This window comes from Gymnoscopelus braueri, assembly GCF_963280865.1.
Source record: "Gymnoscopelus braueri genome assembly, chromosome: 21".
Classification (NCBI taxonomy): domain Eukaryota; kingdom Metazoa; phylum Chordata; class Actinopteri; order Myctophiformes; family Myctophidae; genus Gymnoscopelus; species Gymnoscopelus braueri.
In genome coordinates, this window is record NC_137623.1 from 6,717,282 (window position 1) to 6,738,037 (window position 20,756).

A 20,756-nucleotide genomic window follows, 5' to 3' on the forward strand; every position below is an offset into this window, starting at 1 on the left:
GAAGGGAGAGAAAAAAAAAACGCTGAACAAAACGCTGGGATCGAGAGCAAAGGATGCCGGGATATGTAGTTTGCTACGTGTCGGTCGGTCGTTGCTGTTGGGCGGGAAACCTTGTATGTCCAAAATCTCCAAATCATATCATATAGAGCAGTGGTTTTCAACATTTTTCATGCCAAGGACCCCTAAATTGATATATATTTGGCCGCAGACCCCCATTTGAAAGTGTTTTGTGCCAGGGACCCCCAGAAGCAAAGATATCAGTTAATTTTCGCTTTAAAAAAATGTAAATATTCAAAGATATGCACACTTTTTCAAGGTTTAAAAAAAAAATAGCAGATCTACAAGCTCATAGCGCGGCACCGAGTGCCGCGCTATGAGCTTGTAGATCTGCTATTTTTGAATAGCTATAGCTAAGTGGTTAAAAATGATTGTGACGCTATGTTAACTAATTTTGCTGGGGACCCCCTGGTATCCCCTCAAGGACCACTGGTGGTCCCCGGACCACTGGTTGAGAACCACTGTCATAGAGGTATAAAAAATAACCAAATCATGGTTGGTCCAAAACCATGGCAACCAACCACATCAAAATGTCCAAATCAACTGTTAGTTTTCACAGGAAATAGAAAATTATACAATAGTTATTGTTTGGTCACACAAGCTTTTGTTGATATACTTTACAGATTAGATAATTATGTGATCATTTAGCCTATTTATAAATAAGCCTAATTTATTTTTATAGAAATAAATAAATGGCATAGAATAGCCCTAGAATGGCTGTGTTATTACATACATTTCATGTAAATGTATGGATAACAGGATAGGTGGGCACCAAGGAAGAGTGGGCACCTCGTGTTAAATTGCCTGTTTTTGTAAAAAATGTAAAATAAATAAATATTATATTTGGAAAATGTTTTTAAGTAATGAAGTATAGGCTACATGATTAGAACATGCTTAAACATTCGAGGTCAATGTACTATCACAGCCATTCTAGGGCAAAAAAAAAGAACATGGTAATAAATAAATAAGTAGAAAATAGAAAAATTAACAGACATATATCGGCTATTTTTGCTACTTTTGTGTGACACTTTATAGTATGACGAAGTGGGTTTAGGGCATTCATGAAAAACATAGGAGATACAAGGTTTCTGGGCTGGCTGACAGCAACGGGTTACTCGAGTCAACCAATTGTACCGTGACGTTGAAACATTGTATTGAGTCAATATTGTAACCTTTTGTATTTTTCCTCACTTTGTTAGTTTATATAATATATATCATTATGGTGAGAGGGGGAAACATCCACACAAATGTCCCGAAGTTACCAAAACGTTAAGGGTAGCCTACTACATTTCCCACAAAGCACCATTGCTTCTTACATTTCCAGCGGTGCATTGTGGGACTTGTAGGCCCCAGAGTCGGTCACGCAGATTACAAAACTACAATTCCCCCAGCCGTTCAGCCTTCCACTGTCTGTCAGTATTGGTCTGTTCTTCATGGCGTCCGTCCGAGAGCAACACAGAGGAGGACTCTTCTCTTTCTGATCATACAGATCATAGACATATAGGCCCACCGGCCCGGCCGAGGATCCATGGTGAGTCTAACTACGTCTATCTTATACTTTATTGTTATAACACGTTGATTAGCACAGATAGCTTCATGACATTCATTATTGAGTGATCTATTTATGTCGCACACACTAGTGTTGTTGTCCCAGATAACCTCCTTTGCTTCAACTGGTGATTTCCTCGTAGGGGAGACAGCATTGTTTGTTATTACAACGTTATGACATTGTTATAAACGTGTAATAACATATAACGTTATAACATAGGATTTTCTCTTATTTACTGATGTTGACAAGCATGCACTTATGTGTGTAATAATGATCCTCAACTGGTGATTTCCTCATGAGAAGAAAGCATAGTTCTTATCACAACTTTATAACATTATTATAATGTGTAACATAACATTATGTAATAATTAGATTATCTCTTTTTTACTGATGTTGACAAGCATGCATATGTGTATAATAGCAGTGGTGGAAGAAGTACTCAAATGTTTTTGCTTAAGTAAAAGTATCAATACTGCAATGTAGAAGTACTCTGTTTACAAGTAAAAGTCCGGAATTAAAAATGTACCTGAGTAAAAGTATAATAGTGTTGGCATGTATTTAAAAAATGTATTTAAAGTACCAAAAGTAGAAAGTACTCATTATGCAGAATGCCCCCTTTCACAAGTTATCATTATGTCTAAAATGTATAAAATCTTTTGAAAATAGCAGATCTACAAGCTCACTGTGAGCTTGTAGCTCTGCTAAATAGTGGTTAATGTATTTTTTGTAATAGTAATCAGAATATACAAAGTAACTAGTAACTAAAGTTTTCAAATAAATGTAGTGGAGTAAAAGTACAACATTTGCCTCTGAGATGTAGTGGAGTAGAAGTATTGGAAGTTGGAATTACTCAAGAAAAGTACAATCACCTCAAAATTGTACAGTATTGTAAAAGTTACTTCACACCACTGGTTATAACATTAGATTTTCTCTTATTTACTGATGTTGACAAGCATGCACTTTTATTATTATTACAGTGTTATAATGCATAATGCAGATCCAAGTCAGTATGCTGTTTTGTCTCCCTTATTGTAGTAACTGTATTTAATCCACAGGTCGACAATAACCCTCTAAATTAATACTGTGGCCCGTGTCATAATGGAGGTCGTCAGCATGGAGGATGATCAGAACCGTTTGACACAGCAGAGGTTTGACGCGGCTGTCAAAGTCATCAAAAGTTTACCCCCAGACGGTGAGTGTACTTGTCTGTCTGCATGCCATAATCCACTATAGTAAATGTGGGTGTGGTTTGCCTCATTTAACCCAGTTTGTAGATCTGCTATTTTCAAATAGCCGAAGTGTATATATAGGGCTGAAGTGGTTCATGTATGTTTTGTAATAATAATCTAAATCTATAAGTAACTAATAGGCCTAACTAAACCATAACGTTTTCAAATAATTGTAGTGGAGTAAAAGTACTATATTTGCCTCTGAGATGTAGTGGAGTAGAAGTAAAAGCATTGAAAATTGGAAATACCCCAGTAAAGTAAAAGTACCTCAAAATTGTACTGAAGTACAGTGCTTGAGTAAATGTACTTAGATACTTTACCCCATAGGGGGGAAAGCTGAGCAGCTTGTGTGATTAAGGCTTATAATCCACATACCACACAAAGCAGTATAGCTGTTGGATTGCAGTTAAAGGTAGGGTACGTGATTTACTTTGGTCAAAATAAGTGTTGAGGCCAGTCCACACCAATGCAACAACACTGTGCAACTGCCATTTGGGGATAACGGTTGCAAGTTGCGAGTGCATGTTGCAAGGAGTTGCGTCGCAAATCATTGGTGTGGACTGGCCTTTAAACAGCTCTTTATATTCTGATAGCACTCATTGCTATAGAGCAGGGGTCTTCAACGTTTTCAGGCCCCTAGCTGAGAAAGAGATGAAGCAGGGACCCCCTACTCTATATTGTATAAAATGTAAAGGTTTTTTTTTACTTAGTCTGCACTTTTTTCCCTCTACACCTATAGCCTCTTTGACAAAAATAGCCGATCTACAAGCTCTCAACGCCTCGCAGCGCGAGGCTTGTGTTCCCCTCAGAAAAAGGAATTCTAGGGTTCAAGTGGTTAATGTAAAAAAAACTAAATCCTATCACACAAAGATTTGGCGGACCCCCTATAGTAGCTCTGGGGACCCCCTAGGGGTCCCGGACCCCCTGTTGAAGACCCCTGCTATAGAGTGTTTGTTTGTTCAGTAACAGGAGTCTCCATGTCTCTCCAGCTCTTTATTAAACAGAAAATGTATTTTTGGGTCCGGATACCAATTTTATCCAATTCAGGATAGAAAACTCAGTCTGGAAGTGATGACACAATGACATGAGCAGACAACAATTGGAACTGGAACACAATACAAATGAAGCTCATACATGGGTACTCTCTCCTGATTGGCTGAAATTTTGTCACCTACAGTACCTGGAAATGTATTTTCTGTTTATTAAAGAGCTAGAGAGACAGGGAGACCCCTGTTACTGAACAAACACGCTATAGCAATGATTACAGATACAGAATATATTGCTATAACGTTTTAACAAAAAAAAACGTTTTGTTTTAACCAAAAAATATCATTTACCCTACCTTTTAATATGATGAGAATTGAGGAATATATAATAACCTGTTCACAATACTACAATTTACAACTCCTATCATTGGTAATAATGGCAACTGAAAGGCCAATGAAATTTGGCCTTTTCAGTAATCATAGAAATGCAAATGCACAATAATAATAAACCACAGTCTCTATGGTATATGGTTTGGTCATGTTTGTCATTTAACTTTCTGCCCTTCAGGTTCGTTCCAGCCTTCCAACGACATGATGCTCAAGTTCTACAGCTTCTACAAGCAGGCCACGTTAGGGCCCTGTAACATCCCACGGCCTGGGTTCTGGGACGCCGTGGGCAAAGCTAAATGGTAACAATACAAACACATAGACAGGCTGGTGTCTATCATTGTTCTCCTCACGTGTCAACAAACAAAACACAGAGTCCAATTTTGATATGATATGATATGATATGATATGATATGATATGATATGATATGATATGATATGATATGATACTGTATGGCACACTGACTATCAAGACAATAAAAACATGTCACTTCATGTCAAAAGGGTTGCTGACCCCTGACCTATACAATCTGATCACCCTTGTACCTGTTCCTGATCATGTGATCTGACTGACCAATTATACATGACATCTGGGTTTGCCATTGAACGTTATCACGCCTCACCATAAATCCTTTAAGACTGGGAACGCATCTGTGTCATTTTTTTTCTTTGGCTATGTGCCTCACTATGAGCTTGTAGATCTGCTATTTTTGAAAAAATCGTGAAAATGTGTGCAAATCTTTGAATATATATATTATTTTTTTTAAGCGAAAATGTTTAAGTAAAATCTTTGCTTCTGTCGATTCTACAAATGTCTTCTAATTCCTAACACTTTTTTGAAAAAACGTATGTTGCTATAATATCAGTGGTTCTCAAACTTTTTTCATGTCAAGGAGTCCAAAATTATATGTATTTGGCCACCAAAATATTTTTGTTCCAGAGCCCCCCCCCCCCCCAGAAGCAAATATTGGAGTTGAAAATGTTCGCTTTAAAAAAACTATTTATATTCAAAGATTTGTACAAATGTTCACGATTTTTCAAAACAAAAATAGCAGATCTACAAGCTCATAGCGCTGCACTTGGTGCCGCGCTATGAGCTTGTAGATCTGCTATTTAGGAATAGCCAAAAGCAATCTAAAATGGCACAGATGCGTTCCCGGTCTTAAAGGGTTAAATCCTCAAGCTATGATAAGTGTTCTCTGGACTTGAGTGATGAAATAATTAAACAGGGAATGTGTCACCTCTAACCCACTTGACTGCTTTTCTTGTACTTCTAGAATATTTGTGATTTGCATTGCAATAGAGACAGTTATTCAAATCATGTTTGTGTAAGGCTGATCAGTCACTGACTGTAGCTAGAGTTACAACTTAATGGGATGGTTCACCCAAAAAAAAAAAGTATTTTCTATCAATTACACACTCCATGAAGCATTGAATTCATGGAGATTTTTTTGTTTTTCTTCGCATTCCTAAGCCAATAATTTGATGACCGGCGGCAGTTCTGGTGTGTCTCCTACCGGAACCGGTGCCTACCGGTCCGCTGGTCATCAAATTATTGGCTTAAAAATCCATTAATTCAAGTCTCCATATGGTGACTAATCGATAGAAAAGAAGTAATGTTTTGGGTGAGCTATCCCTTTAAGTCTTGTTTGTCTGCAGGTCAATGGGTCCACCAGACACAGTTAAACAAAGTTACACAGTGACCTGAAATGGCCTTTGTTTTGACAGAGCTTGTTGGAAGTTCAGTTGAAAACTGTGTTGTTGTTGTTCAAAACGAGTTTTGACTTTGTTCCATAATCATGTGTTCAATCTCAATGTCTCTGCAGGGATGCATGGAATTCTCTTGGAGAGATGCCAAAGGAAGAAGCGATGGCGGCCTACGTTGATGAAATGAAACTGGTAATCTTTGCTCAGTCACTTAGTATTAACACCATACAGCATGTTATTCATATTACAGTGTTACTACACAGGCCGTCAGATACAGTGGTGGACAGTAACTAAGTACATTTACTTCAAGTACTGTACTTCAGTACAATTTTGAGGTATCTTTACTTTTCTGGACTATTTCCAATTTTCAGTACTTTTACTTCTACTCCACTACATCTCAGAGGCAAATATTGTACTTTTGCTCCACTACAATTATTTGAAAACTTTAGTTACAATTATTTGAAAACTTTAGTTACTAGTTACTTTGCATATAAATTATTATATTGTAACACATGCATTAACCACTTCAACCTGATTTTATACCTAGGCTATTTGAAAATAGCCGATCTACAAGCTCACAACGTGTCGCGATGCGACACGTTGTGAGCTTGTAGATCGGCTATTTTCAAACATTTTAGTACTTTTACTTTTGGTACTTAAAGTACATTTTGATTGCAATACTGTTGTACTTTTACTCAAGTACATTTTGAATTCCGGACTTTTACTTGTAACAGATTAATTCTAGTATTGCATTATTGATACTTTTTACTTAAGTAAAAATGTTGAGTACTTTTTCCCACCACTGCCATCAGATACAGTAAGTTGATTGATGCCATTCTCTGTGCTTACTGTGTGTGTGGTGTGTAGATCCTGGAGGGCATGCCCATCACAGAGGAAGTGGAGGCACTGCTGCGGATACTCGGCCCGTTTTACGAGCTCGTCGACGAGAAGAAAAAGATCACTCAGATATCAGACCTGAGTGCAGGTATAATTACATAACACAATACAGTATGTCTAATGCCATACGTATTACTGTATGTTTTGAAATGACAAATCTAATCTTTTTAACTGCCCTCTATCGTTATGCTCAGCCCGTTTGACTCAGTTTGCTAGGCAACTTGAAGGCAAGTACTTATGATGTGTAAAACTCCCATTTGTTTGGTGCTGTAGTTACATGAGTCTATTTTAGTCTTGTGTTGTAGTTTAGTGTACTTTGTGTGTATAGTGTTGCAGACAAACTTCTGTTTAGTGAACCTATAGATGTCCCGTTTATGCTACTAGATGAATCGTAATGTGGAAATATTGTCTGGTTTTCCTGCGTATGTGTAAAACCTCTTAAAGGGCAAGACCACTTTAGAGGTTTGGGTTGTCTAGTTTACTTGCCATGATGTAACTCCAAAGGTGGACAAGAAATCAAAAACAATTGCTCCATTGATTAGAAATGAATAACTCAAAAATATGCTCCATTGTTGACTTACACTGTATGTACAACAAGTCACTCTTTTAGCACATAAACGAACACAAACAAAGTTGATTCAGACAATATAGAACATCACAAAACCCAGTACTGTTTATTGTTTTAATAAAAATGTTAACTTCCTGTTGATTTTAATATTTTTATTAAGAAGAAAACCCGGACTGGATCCGCGGATCCGGATCTTATATAAACATTGTTTTATAATTACATTTTAATGGGGATGTAGTTTCTTGAATATAGGTCATCTTGCACGTTTGCAACGAGTCCTTGTTTTATTGTGTTCAGGGATCGGGACGACCATGTCAGGGATGGCTTCAAAGAGCATGGCCAAGAGCATCATCAGAACGATGGAGATGAACGGCACCCTGGGCACCATCCAAAGGCCCAGCACGCTCCAACCCATGATGGACGGCAGCGACAAGGAGGAGGACGAGCTGGGAGAGGAAGAGGAGGAGGAGGAGGAGGAGGAGGAGGAAGATGATGAGGACGACGACGAGGAAGATGAAGAAGAGGAAGTAGTGATAAAAGAGGTCAAAAAAGGTAAAATAATCAGTGGTGTAAAGTAACTAAGTACATGTTCTCGAGCACTGCACTTAAGTACAATTTTGAGGTATTTCCAATTTTCAATACTTTTACCTCTACTCCATTACACCTCAGAGGCAAATATTGTACTTTTACTCCACTACAATTATTTGAAAACTTAAGTTACTAGTTACTTTGTAGATTTCGATTATTATTGCAAAACATACATTACCCATGCATTTCAACCCTATATATACTTTGGCTATTTGAAAATAGCCGATCTACAAGCTCACAGCTTGTAGATCTGCTATTTTCAAAAGATTGTTATACAATGACGAACTTGTGAAATGGGACATACTGCATTAATACTTTTACCTTTGTTACTTTAAGTATATTTTACACGTATGCTATAAGTATATAGATGGTGTCAAAGGTCATGTCTCACCTAGACACAGGATCTGACACAAAGATTCAATTTATCCCCTGAGCAAGCAGGCAGGCTCTATTAGCTCAATGGTTAAAACAAATGTCAGCATTGCTTGCGCAGGAAACCGGGTTCAAATCCGGGGCTAGAAGAGGAACGTTACATAGTGTTGCTTTGAACCCATTAAGACCTGGAACGCATCCGTGTCACTTTTTGATTTGAGCTAAAAAGCATTATTTTACACCTTGGCTATTCAAAAATAGCAGATCTACAAGCTCATAGCGCGGCACTGAGTGCCGCGCTATGAGCTTGTAGATCCGCTATTTTGGAAAAATTGTGAAAATGTGTGCAAATCTTTGAATACGTATTTCTTCAAGCGAACATTTGTAACTCAAATCTTTGCTTCTGGGGGTCCCTGGAACAAAATGTTTTGAGATGGGGGTCCTTGGCCAAATACATATACATTTTGGGGTCCTTGACATGAAAAAGTTTGAGAACCATTGACATAGTAACAAGTTAAAAAAAAAAAAAATGTTAGGATTTAGAAGACATTTGTAGAATCGGCCTCAGGTCTTAATGGCTTAACAAGGGATTTTGTCCTTTTACTTCAGAAAAGAAACCATCGGCCTCGTTGCCAAAGAAGAAGGGTTCGGCCAGGAGGTCCAAAACGCCCCTGTCCAATGGGCAGCCGGCAGGTCACATGACCAACGGGACGACGACGCACTCCAAGGCGGCCCTGAACAGCGAGGAGTCCCGGGAGGACACGACGAGCTCCTCCACAGAGCCTCAGCTCAACGGACACCACATTGGTAGGTTAAATAGACCAGTGGGTTTTCAACCCTTTTCACAACAAGGTCCATTATTTATTCAGCATTTGAGCCGCGGAACCACCGTTTGATGAGATTTAGACTCTCAGACCCAAGACGTAGAATATTTTGTTGTCGTTGGATGAGATTTTGTCCACAATGCATGCTGTATTGATGTTGGTTCCATAGGACAGTGGTTCTCAAACCTTTTCACGTCAAGGACCCCCAAATTGACACTTATTAGCCCGCGGACCCCCATTTGAAAAGATTTGCCAAGGACCCCCATAAGAGAAGATTTTACGGCTCTATAGCAGTGATTTTAAACCATTTTAATTTCAAGGACCCCCAGTTTGACATTCATTAGGCTACGGACCCCCATTTAATGGCATTTCTATCTCTGGGACCCCAATTTATATTGTAAAATCTGTGTTCATGTAACTCTGAGAGTGTACAAATGGAACCAAATGGACCCGTTAGCGTCCATTTGGTTCCATTTGTCCATTTGGTTCCATTTGTACACTCTCAGAGTTACAGACCCATAAGGGTCAATTTGGTTACTAACTATCTATCATTTAGCTGGGGACCCCTTGGAACTCCCTCAAGGACCCCTGGGGGTCCCCGGATCCCACTTTGAGAACCAATGCCATAGGAGAGATAACAGGCAAACGTGAATTAAGTAAATCAGATGTTTAACAATAATTTAACTCTTTCTTGAGAGAGTAAAATGAAACCAAATGGACACATAGGAGTCCATTTGGTTTCGTTTTGATTTTACCCTCTCAAGAGTTAAATATCTATAAGGGGTCCATTTGGTTACCAACTCTTCATCATTTAGCTGGGGACCACCTGGAACCCCCTCAAGGAGGACCCCGGACCACTGGTTGAGAACCGCTGGGTTAGACAACTGGGTTGTTTCACAAGAACACCACGTTGGTAAGGGAAGGGTTGTGCAACACAATAAGTGGGGCATTTTGACATTGAGTTATCACATTGTCATCATGTCCTGCAGTTCTCAGTGCATTCATCTATTTCTCAACAAAGGGATCATTGTAGACTGAAAATGTTTTGTGCCAGGGACCCCCAGAAGAGAAGATTTGTGTAATTTTTTTATTTTTGCAGATGTACAAGCTCTGTGAGCTTGTAGATCTGCTGTTTTTGAACAGCCAACGTATAAATGGATTAAGTGGCAAAATGATTGTGATGCTATATTAACACATTTTAGCTGGGGACCCCCCCTGGAACTGAACTCAAGGGCCCCGGACCCCTCCCTGACCACCACCGGCTTAGTTACACTTGAGAACACTTGAGAATAGTTTGTTAGTGAGGACTGGGGACTGGGCCTACACTGTTAGTGAGGACTGGGGACTGGGCCTACACTGTTAGTGGGGTCTGGGGACTGGGCCTACACTGTTAGTGAGGACTGGGGACTGGGCCTACACTGTTAGTGAGGACTGGGGACTGGGCCTACACTGTTAGTGGGGTCTGGGGACTGGGCCTACACTGTTAGTGAGGTCTGGGGACTGGGCCTACACTGTTAGTGAGGTCTGGGGACTGGGCCTACACTGTTAGTGAGGTCTGGGGACTGGGCCTACACTGTTAGTGAGGTCTGGGGACTGGGCCTACACTGTTAGTGAGGTCTGGGGACTGGGCCTACACTGTTAGTGAGGTCTGGGGACTGGGCCCACACTGTTAGTGAGGTCTGGGGACTGGGCCCACTCTGTTAATGAGGACTGGGGACTGGGCCTACACTGTTAGTGAGGTCTGGGGACTGGGCCCACACTGTTAGTGAGGTCTGGGGACTGGGCCCACTCTGTTAATGAGGACTGGGGACTGGGCCTACACTGTTAGTGAGGACTGGGGACTGGGCCTACACTGTTAGTGAGGACTGGGGACTGGGCCTACACTGTTAGTGGGCACTGCATGGGGACTGGGCCTACACTGTTAGTGAGGACTGGGGACTGGGCCTACACTGTTAGTGAGGACTGGGGACTGGGCCTACACTGTTAGTGAGGACTGGGGACTGGGCCTACACTGTTAGTGGGCACTGCATGGGGACTGGGCCTACACTGTTAGTGAAGACTGGGGACTGGGCCTTCACTAGGCTGCCTGCTCCTGCATATCCCTGGACATGTGATCACATAATCTGCTATAAGCTTTATTCCACAGAGCTGAGGCAACTCTCTGTTTTCAACACTAAGCCGGTCCGGTCCAGCGTCGCTTTATTAACGGTGTTAAAATGAATGGTTCTGTTTAGTTAGCGCTAAATACACCCCAGTCATTATTTATTCTATTCTATTCTATTCTATTCTACAATATAGGTACTGGACGTAGAAGATCATTCAGATGCCTTAACAACCCACTAAAACTGGGAAAGGATCTGTGGCATTTTAGATTTTAGCTATATATATATATATATATATATATATATATATATATATATATATATATATATATATATATATATATATATATATATATATATATATATATATATTTATAGCAACATATGTTTTTCAAAAATGTCTTAGGATTTAGAACAGTGGTTTAGAACAGTAGTTCTCAATATAATAGCAGATATACTGTACAAGCTAGCAGCACGTCATTTAGTGCCGCTGCAAGCTTTTGCATCTGCTATTTTTGAAAGAAAATTTCAAAAAATGTTTGAATAATCTTTTTAACAAACATCTTCTCTTCTGGGGGTCCCTGGCACAAAACATTTTCAGATGGGGGTCTGTGGCAAATGTGTATCATTTTAGGGGTCCTTGACAGGAAAAAGTTTGAGAACTACTGGTTTAGAAGACATTTGGTAAATGGTGCATTTATATAGCGCTTTTATCCAAAGCACTTTACATTCACCCATTCATACACCAAAGGCAGAGGAAACCATGCAAGGCACCAACCTGCTCATCGGGAGCAAATAGGGCTTCAGCGTCCGGCTCAAGGACACTTCAACACTAACTCTGGGGGAGCCTCCCGGCCCGGGATCGAACTGGGAACATTGCGGTTTCCAGTTCACTCTACCCCTGAGCCACTGCCGCCCATTTGTAAAATTGGCCTCAGGTCTTAATTAATGGGTTGATCTGTTGGTTTTTGTTCACATTGTTCTTCTATGTTCCCTCCATAGATTCTAATGGAGATGCATCTGGACCTCAGCATCTGACCAGTGACTCAGACAGTGAGGTGTACTGTGACTCTGTGGACCAGTTCGGTCAGGAAGAGGTTAGTTAGTTAGTCACTAAACTAACTCAACACAACTCACCAGAATCATGAAAGCAGTGCAATTATGAGACTGCAGACTACAGAGCACTGTGTGTAGCCTGTATATGCAGGAGTACAAAAACACTCAACATAAAGCTGCACTGTGCATAAAATGCAAGTGTTTTCATTCATCTAAATCACATAAGAGCTGCCCCCCTCCATGGGAATGAAATGCAGAGCATTTTAAACACAATGGGCTTCAGTTGTACTCTGGTACCAGTGGCGTGAGTTTCCAAACAGTTTCCACTAGCTGCCACTTGGGGTCGCCCTAATATGTGAAGTGTGAAAACTCTCCACTCGTTTTAACCTCTTTGAATATGTCATTGTAGCAAAAAAATGTTCAAGAATAGCAAAAATAGCACATATATTTATTGTTTATTTTAGATCCCCATTAGTAACTATTCTTCCTGGGGTCAAACAGTACAATATATATATTGGTACTATAATAGTACCAATACAATATACACATTCACACATGCACACACATACAAAAGACAAAAACGATTATTCTAAATGACGAAAAGGTTAAGCATTATTTCAAACAGAAGGATGGTCTTCCTGCTAGGCCTTAGGCCTGTCGCACCTCCAACGGTGCCCATGATGGACTATGCATGGGCGTCCTCTTCCCTGAGCCAGGCCTAAACCTGACCGCATACCAAGCTCAAAGTATAAAATAGGGCTTAATTGGTTAAAGGAGGAGTAGATCCATTCCAGAGACTTGTGATAGTAGTATATATTAAAGGGATATTTCACTTTCAAAAAAACGTTGGGTCATTTTATCGTCTACTCAGGCTTTTGTGAGCCCCCCAGACCGTTTTTAAGTTGCTTGATTTAGTATTTGGATATTTGTAATTCATTTTATCAGACACGCCCCCTTCCTATACAAACCCATTATAACTTCAAACTCCATTTTTAATGTTTAATGTTAGATTCATCAAAAACACCCGTCCTTGGTTCTGGTGAATCACCCTGCCCTCCTAATACGTGAGGGGGCCGTGTTTTTTTGATAACCTTTTTCATTTATTTCAAATATTTTTTTGGGAAAATGAAAAACATTAAATACAATACAAAATAATAATTAAATTAAGGAAAAAAGTAATCGGAAAAACACGGCCCCCTCACGTATTAGGAGGGCAGGGTGAGTCAGCAGAACCAAGGACGGGTGTTTTTGATGAATCTAACAGGTTAAAAATGGAGTTTGAAGTTATAATGGGTTTGTATAGGAAGGGGGCGTGTCTGATAGAATGAATATCAAATATCTAAATACTAAATCAAGCAACTTAAAAACGGTCTGGGGGGCTCACAAAAGCCTGAGTAGACGATAAAATGACCAGAAGTTTTTTTAAAAGTGAAATATCCCTTTAAGTAAGTAAGCCTTGCCGAGGCATGTGGCCTGATATACAAATACACCCCTGGACATGACATGACGCTAGTAAGTCTCAGGGACTTACCCCCCCATCCAACCTTTGATCCTTAGTGCCATGTAGGGAGGCATTGGGTTCCATTTTTATAGCCTTTGGTATGACCCGAGCGGGGGATCGAACCCCGACCTCCTAGTCTCAGGGAGGACACTCTAACCACAAGGCCACTGAGCTTGGTGTGCACTCTGTGAAAATCTAAACCTCCATTTCATTCTCTCCATGTGAAATGTATAACATGAGCCTGAGTGTCCTCCTCCTCCTCCCTCCAGAGCTCAGAGAACCACCAGTCCATTGATGACCTGGAGGAAGAGGAGAACCACGTGACCGAGGAGCCTCACGCCCCACACAGGGTCCCCGAGGAGGAGGACCCCTCCTCCCCCAGCCCCCTGGAGGGCATCCAGTGTGGAGGAGAGGACGGAGGAGAGGATGGAGGAGTGATCTCTCAGAGGCAGAGCGCTGCAGACAGCTCCTTGGTCAGGAGAGGAAGGGGTAAGGCACAGGGCCTGTCTGTCTGTCTGTCTGTCTGTCTGTCTGTCTGTCTGTCTGTCTGTCTGTCTGTCTGTCTGTCTGTCTGTCTTTTGGGGAGGTGGATACATTGAACGTTTTACAAAATGTAGTGGACCTTTGTTAAAGTGACGTCTGAATTCTGAAATAAATGCAAATCAAATAATATGTTTTAATACATATATTTGCTATCACTGACATAATAGTCATTACATATCTTCTGAAGGGTTGTGCATTTGATATTTTCAGTCACTGGTGTCGAGTGAGACACTGTATTCTGTAAAGTGCAAAATGCAGAAGAGGAGAGTGGATGGTAGTGCAGTCGATGAAGTTTGAGATATAAATTCATCTGTTTTTGTTTGTTTTAATTGACAATTCAGCAGTGGAAAGTTGACTGCTCGTTCATATTTTTTTTCCAGTTGCAAACAGTGCTTAATTTGTAAATGGTTAGTTGTAGTGATGGGCCGATACCACATTTCTTCAAGTCGATACGATACCGATATTTTTGGGGCAAATTTTTCTAAATCGATACCGATACCGATACCGGAACCGGAAACAGAAACAAACCGGAAACGGTACCGGAAATGGCCTTACACCAGAAACGGAAGTACCAGAAACGGAACCGGAAATGGCCATACATCGGAAACGGAAGTACCAAAACGGAACCGGCAATTGTCGTAAACCGGAACCGGAAATACATTAAAACGTATCGATATTTTTTTTTAAGTATCGATACCAAACGATTCTCAGACAACCGATCGATATATCGATACAAGTATCGATATGCCCATCACTAGTTAGTTGCTCATGAACCTCATGCAGGAAGAGACATTGAGGGGAAATATGAAAGCTGAATTAATAATAACTTGCCTAAAATATGTGTATTTGAGGTGACGGAACACCTTCTGGAGGTCCCGGAGCCGAGCACCGGCCAGCTCCGGCACATATTAAGCCCTGGTTTGCAAACCTTACTTTTGTTTAGGGCTGTGGCTGTTTAGTGATGTCACAGCATGAGTTAGATGGCTGTTTTTGGAATGGATATGTGGGATGTGTTGCGTGCAAACCAGCTGAAGTGATCTATCACACACAGTAAAACTATAACTTTAAGTATAAAAACATATGGTTTTGAAACGAAAAATGTTAAGTAGCAGTTTTTCCGAAGGAAACCTCAACCTTTTGAGTGATTTCATTATTATGTCTGTGGTTGAAGGTTCCAGATCTTCGGGCCAGGGCTCCGGAGCCCCGGTGGGGGCCCACGTGCAAGGCAGCGGAGACGGGGACGGGGAGCACTGTGGCGGAGCGGGCGGCGGCGGCGCCCCAGGAGGAGGGAGTTTGAACCAGCAGATCGTGGTGGCTCTGGCCAGACTGCAGGAGGACATGCAGAGCGTCCTGGAGAGGCTGCACACCCTGGAGGCTCTCACTGCTACCCAGGTCAGATTTTCTTTTTTATTCAAATAGTACACAGCAATGCAAGACACCAAATGACAGAAAAATAAGCTTAACAATACATACAGTATAGAAAAACTACTTGTCAAAGGACAGTGTTACTTGAGGACAGAAGGAGATCAAGTTCTACCAGCTAAACCATTTGTTTGGCTTGGCAAGGTAGCTTCAATAGTTGTGGTTTCCATTAAGGTGAGCAGGTATTCTCTGTTGATGAGAAAGTCCAAGGCATGCACATGATTTGATTTGATTTATTAGACGTAATAATTACATGTTAAATGCTTCTCACGGAAACGTCAAAATGCCAATGGAACACTTGAACAAGGAATCTTGAGAGACAAAAAAAGATACATGATGAGTGATTAATGAAGGGCATGCCAGGATTTTAATTGAATGCAGTGTCACAATATAGAAAAAAAGAGAGGAAGGATTGCATCTGTTTGGCTAGAGTAGAGATCTCCAACAAGGTGCTCTTTGGTACGACTGGGTGACAGAATTGAGGCAAAAAAAGGGATGAGACCAAGGCACTCTTGTGGAAAAGTTCAAAAGCCTTTAATGATGCATAGCCAGCTATTAGCAATCATGTCTTCTAGCTGTCTATTTGTCTTCACCTGATGCAATTGAGTGTACAGTACCATGTGCAAAACTACAAATCTCCTGCAACATATTAATGAGCATTACTCGTTACTTTATGAGTCACCAAAGTTATTCAAACACATTTTTTAATATGTTTTTACATTATAATGAAGAAAATATATCGGCTATATTAAAAAAACACACATACTTATTACCAACTCCTCATCTTCACTCAGTAACTTTAAACATACAGTAGATTGAGGGCCAGCCTGATGAATCAAGCCTCTCCACTTGCTTCTACCATATAATGTAGCCCTATTTCTACATAGACACAGACACAGACACACACACACACACACACACACACACACACACACACACACACACACACACACACACACACACACACACACACACACACACACAGACACACACACACACACACACACACACACACACACACACACGCACGCGCACACACACACACACGCACGCACACACGCACGCACGCACGCGCGCGCGAGCACACGCACACGCACACGCACACGCACACGCACACACATACACACACATACACACACACACATTCAACTTTACACAAGGTACTTGCTGTTTGTTTGTTTGTCGTGTCTTAAAGGTATCATGACATTCATGTTTACACCACATTCAGAGTCTTTGTCCTGGTCCTTCAAACGTGTACAAAACGTTTTAACTGAAAATTCCACTCCAGTGATTCACTGTAGGTGTTTTTGTCTCACATTTCTAAAGCCTTTTCAACTGCAATGAAAAAATAAATCTTTGCCTGCGGGTGTCGCTGGTGAGGGATTTTGCCTGTCAATCATCGCCTCTGCTCCGCCCCCCCCAAAGGAAAGGATAGGGGAGGGGAGGGGCGAGGAGGAGAGTGGGCGGGATTAATCGACTGTGACCTCACTGCCGAAGGGCCAAGCTCAGATTACTTTTCAGCCTAATTATTCAGAAAACCCCAGACCACAGAAAATCCACTGATTGTTCAAAGTTCAGATTTTTTGGGTGTAATTGAGGTCATAAAACCCCCAAAAAAACATAAAAAATAAAAAAAAGTGAAAATGAATGTCATCGAACCTTTAAGGTTTGAATACTATGTTCAACTTACTACATGTTTTTTTTTTTACTTAATTCTTATTTAATTTCTTACTTCTCTTCAGGCCAGATCAATGGCTCTGTCTCCAACCTACTCTCCCCGTCCAGTAAACAAGAGCAGTAAGGTACGGTATGCAGATGTTTTACAACATCTGCTTTATTATTTATTATCGGGGCAGGTTTTACCGCTTCATGGACTGACACTGCCCTTTGTGTTGTTTAACCAAAGCCAGATCTGACTTAAACCTTTTTTTTAATGAATAAAATGTATTGTTGTCAAATCTGTATGGTAGAACATGTTAATACAATATAACGTATACAATTGGGGTGGTTGTATTTTGTCTCCCTGCTCTTCTATTGAGACATTTAGATGGTGTCAAAGGTCATGTCTCACCTAGACACATGATCTGACACGAATTCTGACCTGATGGTCAAGATTCAATTTATCGCCTGAGCAAGCAGGCTAATAATAACCATTGAGCCAATAGAGCCTCTATTAGCTCAATGGTAAAACAAAATCAGCTCTTGTGCAGAAAACCGGGTTCAAATCCAGGGTAGAAGAGGAAAGTTACATAGTGCAGCTTTAAATCAACCATGAGCAGGCACTGCAGTGATTGATTAAATCCTTATTTGACTCAGTAAATCTACTGTATAGATTATAAGGCACACAGTGTGTTTTAATGTCCCCCACTATGGTACTAATGAGCGTTATTCTATTACCCAGAAACCTCGCTGGTGGCCTTTCGATGTTTCTCCCAGCACTGTGGCCTTCGCTGTCGTTTGGCCCTTTGTGGTGCAGTGGCTTCTACGTCTCATCCTTCAGAGGAGGAAAAGGTAATAATTACACATACAAATAATAAGCCTCAGTAAGATTTGAGATTCCATAATTCACCCTACCAATCAAGGTAACCGAAATGCAGTGGTGGAAAAAGTACTCAAATTCTGTACTTAAGTGAAAGTACCAATACTGCAATATAATAATATAGTACAAAAGTATTGGCATCAAAATGTACTTACAGTACCAAAAGTAAAAGTACAAAAATATTTGAAAATAGCAGATCTACAAGCTCACAACGCGTCGCGATGCGACGCGTTGTGAGCTTGTACTTGCTACTTTTGGCTTTTGGGTGACACCGTAGTATGACGAAGTAGGGCATTCATTTACCAGAAAAAAAAACTAAAATATGGAGATAAGCAACGATATATAACTGAAATACGGCATTTTTATGTAATGTGTTTAGAAGAAAAAGTCCTTTTGCACGCCTACGCAAAAGGTGTTTATAATTGTATTAAATGTGCTCTTGCATCCTCTTTCTAGACGAATTAACTGAAGGACAGATGGACACCATGATGGCATAGAACCACCTAGAAGAAGAAATGTCTTTGGTCTGGTAGCTAAACAAACAGCTTTACCTTCTTCTCCAATCTCCTCCTATAAGCCTAATGTATACAACTAACTCCTAGCCGCAAGTGGCAGGTTTTCAACCGAAAAAAACACACGTTTTCGGCGAGCGGCATGGTTGTACTGTACGTACGCTACGGTACGCTGAAGTATAAACTAGGCTTTCATCCCCATTCACCCACAACTCAATAACTAGCTTTTTGCACTATAAAAGATGGCACTAATGGAAGATGGCTCACAACACAAGTCTGTGGGAACTAGCTGTGTAATCAAAGACAAAATATGAATGTATATGGCATTATTATAGCCTCTATAACAATACAGGCTTTTCATCATTATTCTACTGTATTAGCTTCTTTTTTTTTTTTCGTTGTTTTTTTTGTGTGTCCTAAAAGGCAGTGGTTCTCAACCTGTGGGTCGGGACCCCCGGGGTTCCAAAAGATTTTGGAGGGGGTCCCCAGATGATGAGCTTAATGTGCAACATTGTTTCCTCAACTCAACAGTAAACAAACCAACATACAGTATAAGTGTATACAGGGTATCTGCACATTTCTAAAGTGACCGTTCAAGGACTTTTAAGACCTTTTTAACACCTCTAAAAATTGTAATTAAACATAGGCCAAATTTGGCAAATATTAGAGGCAGAAAATGTAAAAATAGCCGATCTACAAGCTCGCAACGCCTCGCAACGCGAGCCACTGTGAGCTTGTAGATCGGCTATTTTCACGATAGAGCCGAGTCAAACTAAATGTAATGCCTCAACTCCTACAAGTCCAAGTGCTTGTCAGGGTGGGGGGTCCCCAGTTCAAATATGATTGTAATGGGGGGTCCCCAGTTCAAATATGATTATTATGGGGGTTCCCCAGTACAAATATGATTATTTTGGGGGGTCCCTAGTTCAAATATGGTTATTTTGGGGGGTCCCCAGTTCAAATATGGTTATTTTGGGGGGTCCCCAGTTCAAATATGGTTATTTTGATGGGTCGCAGCCTGAAAAGGTTGAGAACCAATGCTGAAACGGACCATTTCTGGTTAGAATATTGCAAAACATGCTCATAGATTTGATTTCCCGAAGATTCAATGTCTGTCATTTCTACAAGGCTTCACTGCACACATTATACTGTAAAACAGGGCTAATTATCTTTTCCTTTGAAACATATAACGCTTTATGTGTTTATTATTACACATTTTCGCCACCTTTTCACTTTCAATAGTTGCTTTTAGGCAATGCTGCTAAAACATGTCATAACTGTAGTTTATAGGAAGATGGAATGAATGAACTGTTTGATCCTTTTAATTCTGCAAATAAGTTAATTTATTATTTATTGTTTTTTTTTGTAGAAACCGGTCAGATACACGTTTTGCTTGTAAGATTTGAACTGTATAAAAAAAGGTTATACGTACATGATGATGTAGCAGGATTTGAAGTTACTGCTAAATGTTTTGATTTTTAGATTAAACAAGGCCTTTGTTTAGTAGCTTTACAGTGATCTGCCATATTATTGCATATCAGTTTGTGTTTTTATTCAGGTTTTTTGTGAATCAATGGTAACCCAACGTCATCATTTGTATTGTTAGAAAAGTGCCTCGTCATCATAAGGTACAGTCATAGGGGGCATTACTGTAGTTGAATTCACCGTGGAGTTTAAAGGAGTAATTCACCCCAAAGAGATTTTTTTTTGTTTTTTTCACATTCCTAAGCCAATAATTTGATGACCGGCGGAGACATTAGTGCTATCTTTCCGCTGGTCATCAAATTGTTGGCTCAGGAATGCGAAAGAAACTAAAAAAATCTCAATGAATTCAAAGCTCCATGGGGTGACTAAGTAAGTTTTTGGGTGAACTATCCCTTTAACCTCATCCACACACACATACCGTAACCTGTTCAA

The 20,756-nt window shown here is 40.4% G+C and overlaps 1 protein-coding gene and 1 long non-coding RNA gene across 2 annotated transcripts in view; both read left to right on the forward strand.

Annotated features, from left to right (window-relative positions):
• Nucleotides 1-20,756, forward strand: part of LOC308077450 — a 97,448-nt gene that overhangs the window by 75,567 nt on the left and 1,125 nt on the right. The window lies entirely within an intron of this gene.
• acbd5a (acyl-CoA binding domain containing 5a) lies at nucleotides 1,454-19,503 on the forward strand. Its single transcript, XM_080417258.1, has 13 exons — nucleotides 1,454-1,588; nucleotides 2,662-2,798; nucleotides 4,390-4,510; nucleotides 6,035-6,107; nucleotides 6,783-6,900; nucleotides 7,678-7,932; nucleotides 8,950-9,147; nucleotides 12,269-12,363; nucleotides 14,093-14,312; nucleotides 15,538-15,758; nucleotides 17,531-17,590; nucleotides 18,190-18,299; nucleotides 18,784-19,503. The coding sequence occupies exons 2-13, from the start codon at nucleotides 2,705-2,707 to the stop codon at nucleotides 18,794-18,796; spliced, it is 1,578 nt and encodes a 525-aa protein (XP_080273384.1). The 5' UTR covers nucleotides 1,454-1,588; nucleotides 2,662-2,704; the 3' UTR covers nucleotides 18,797-19,503.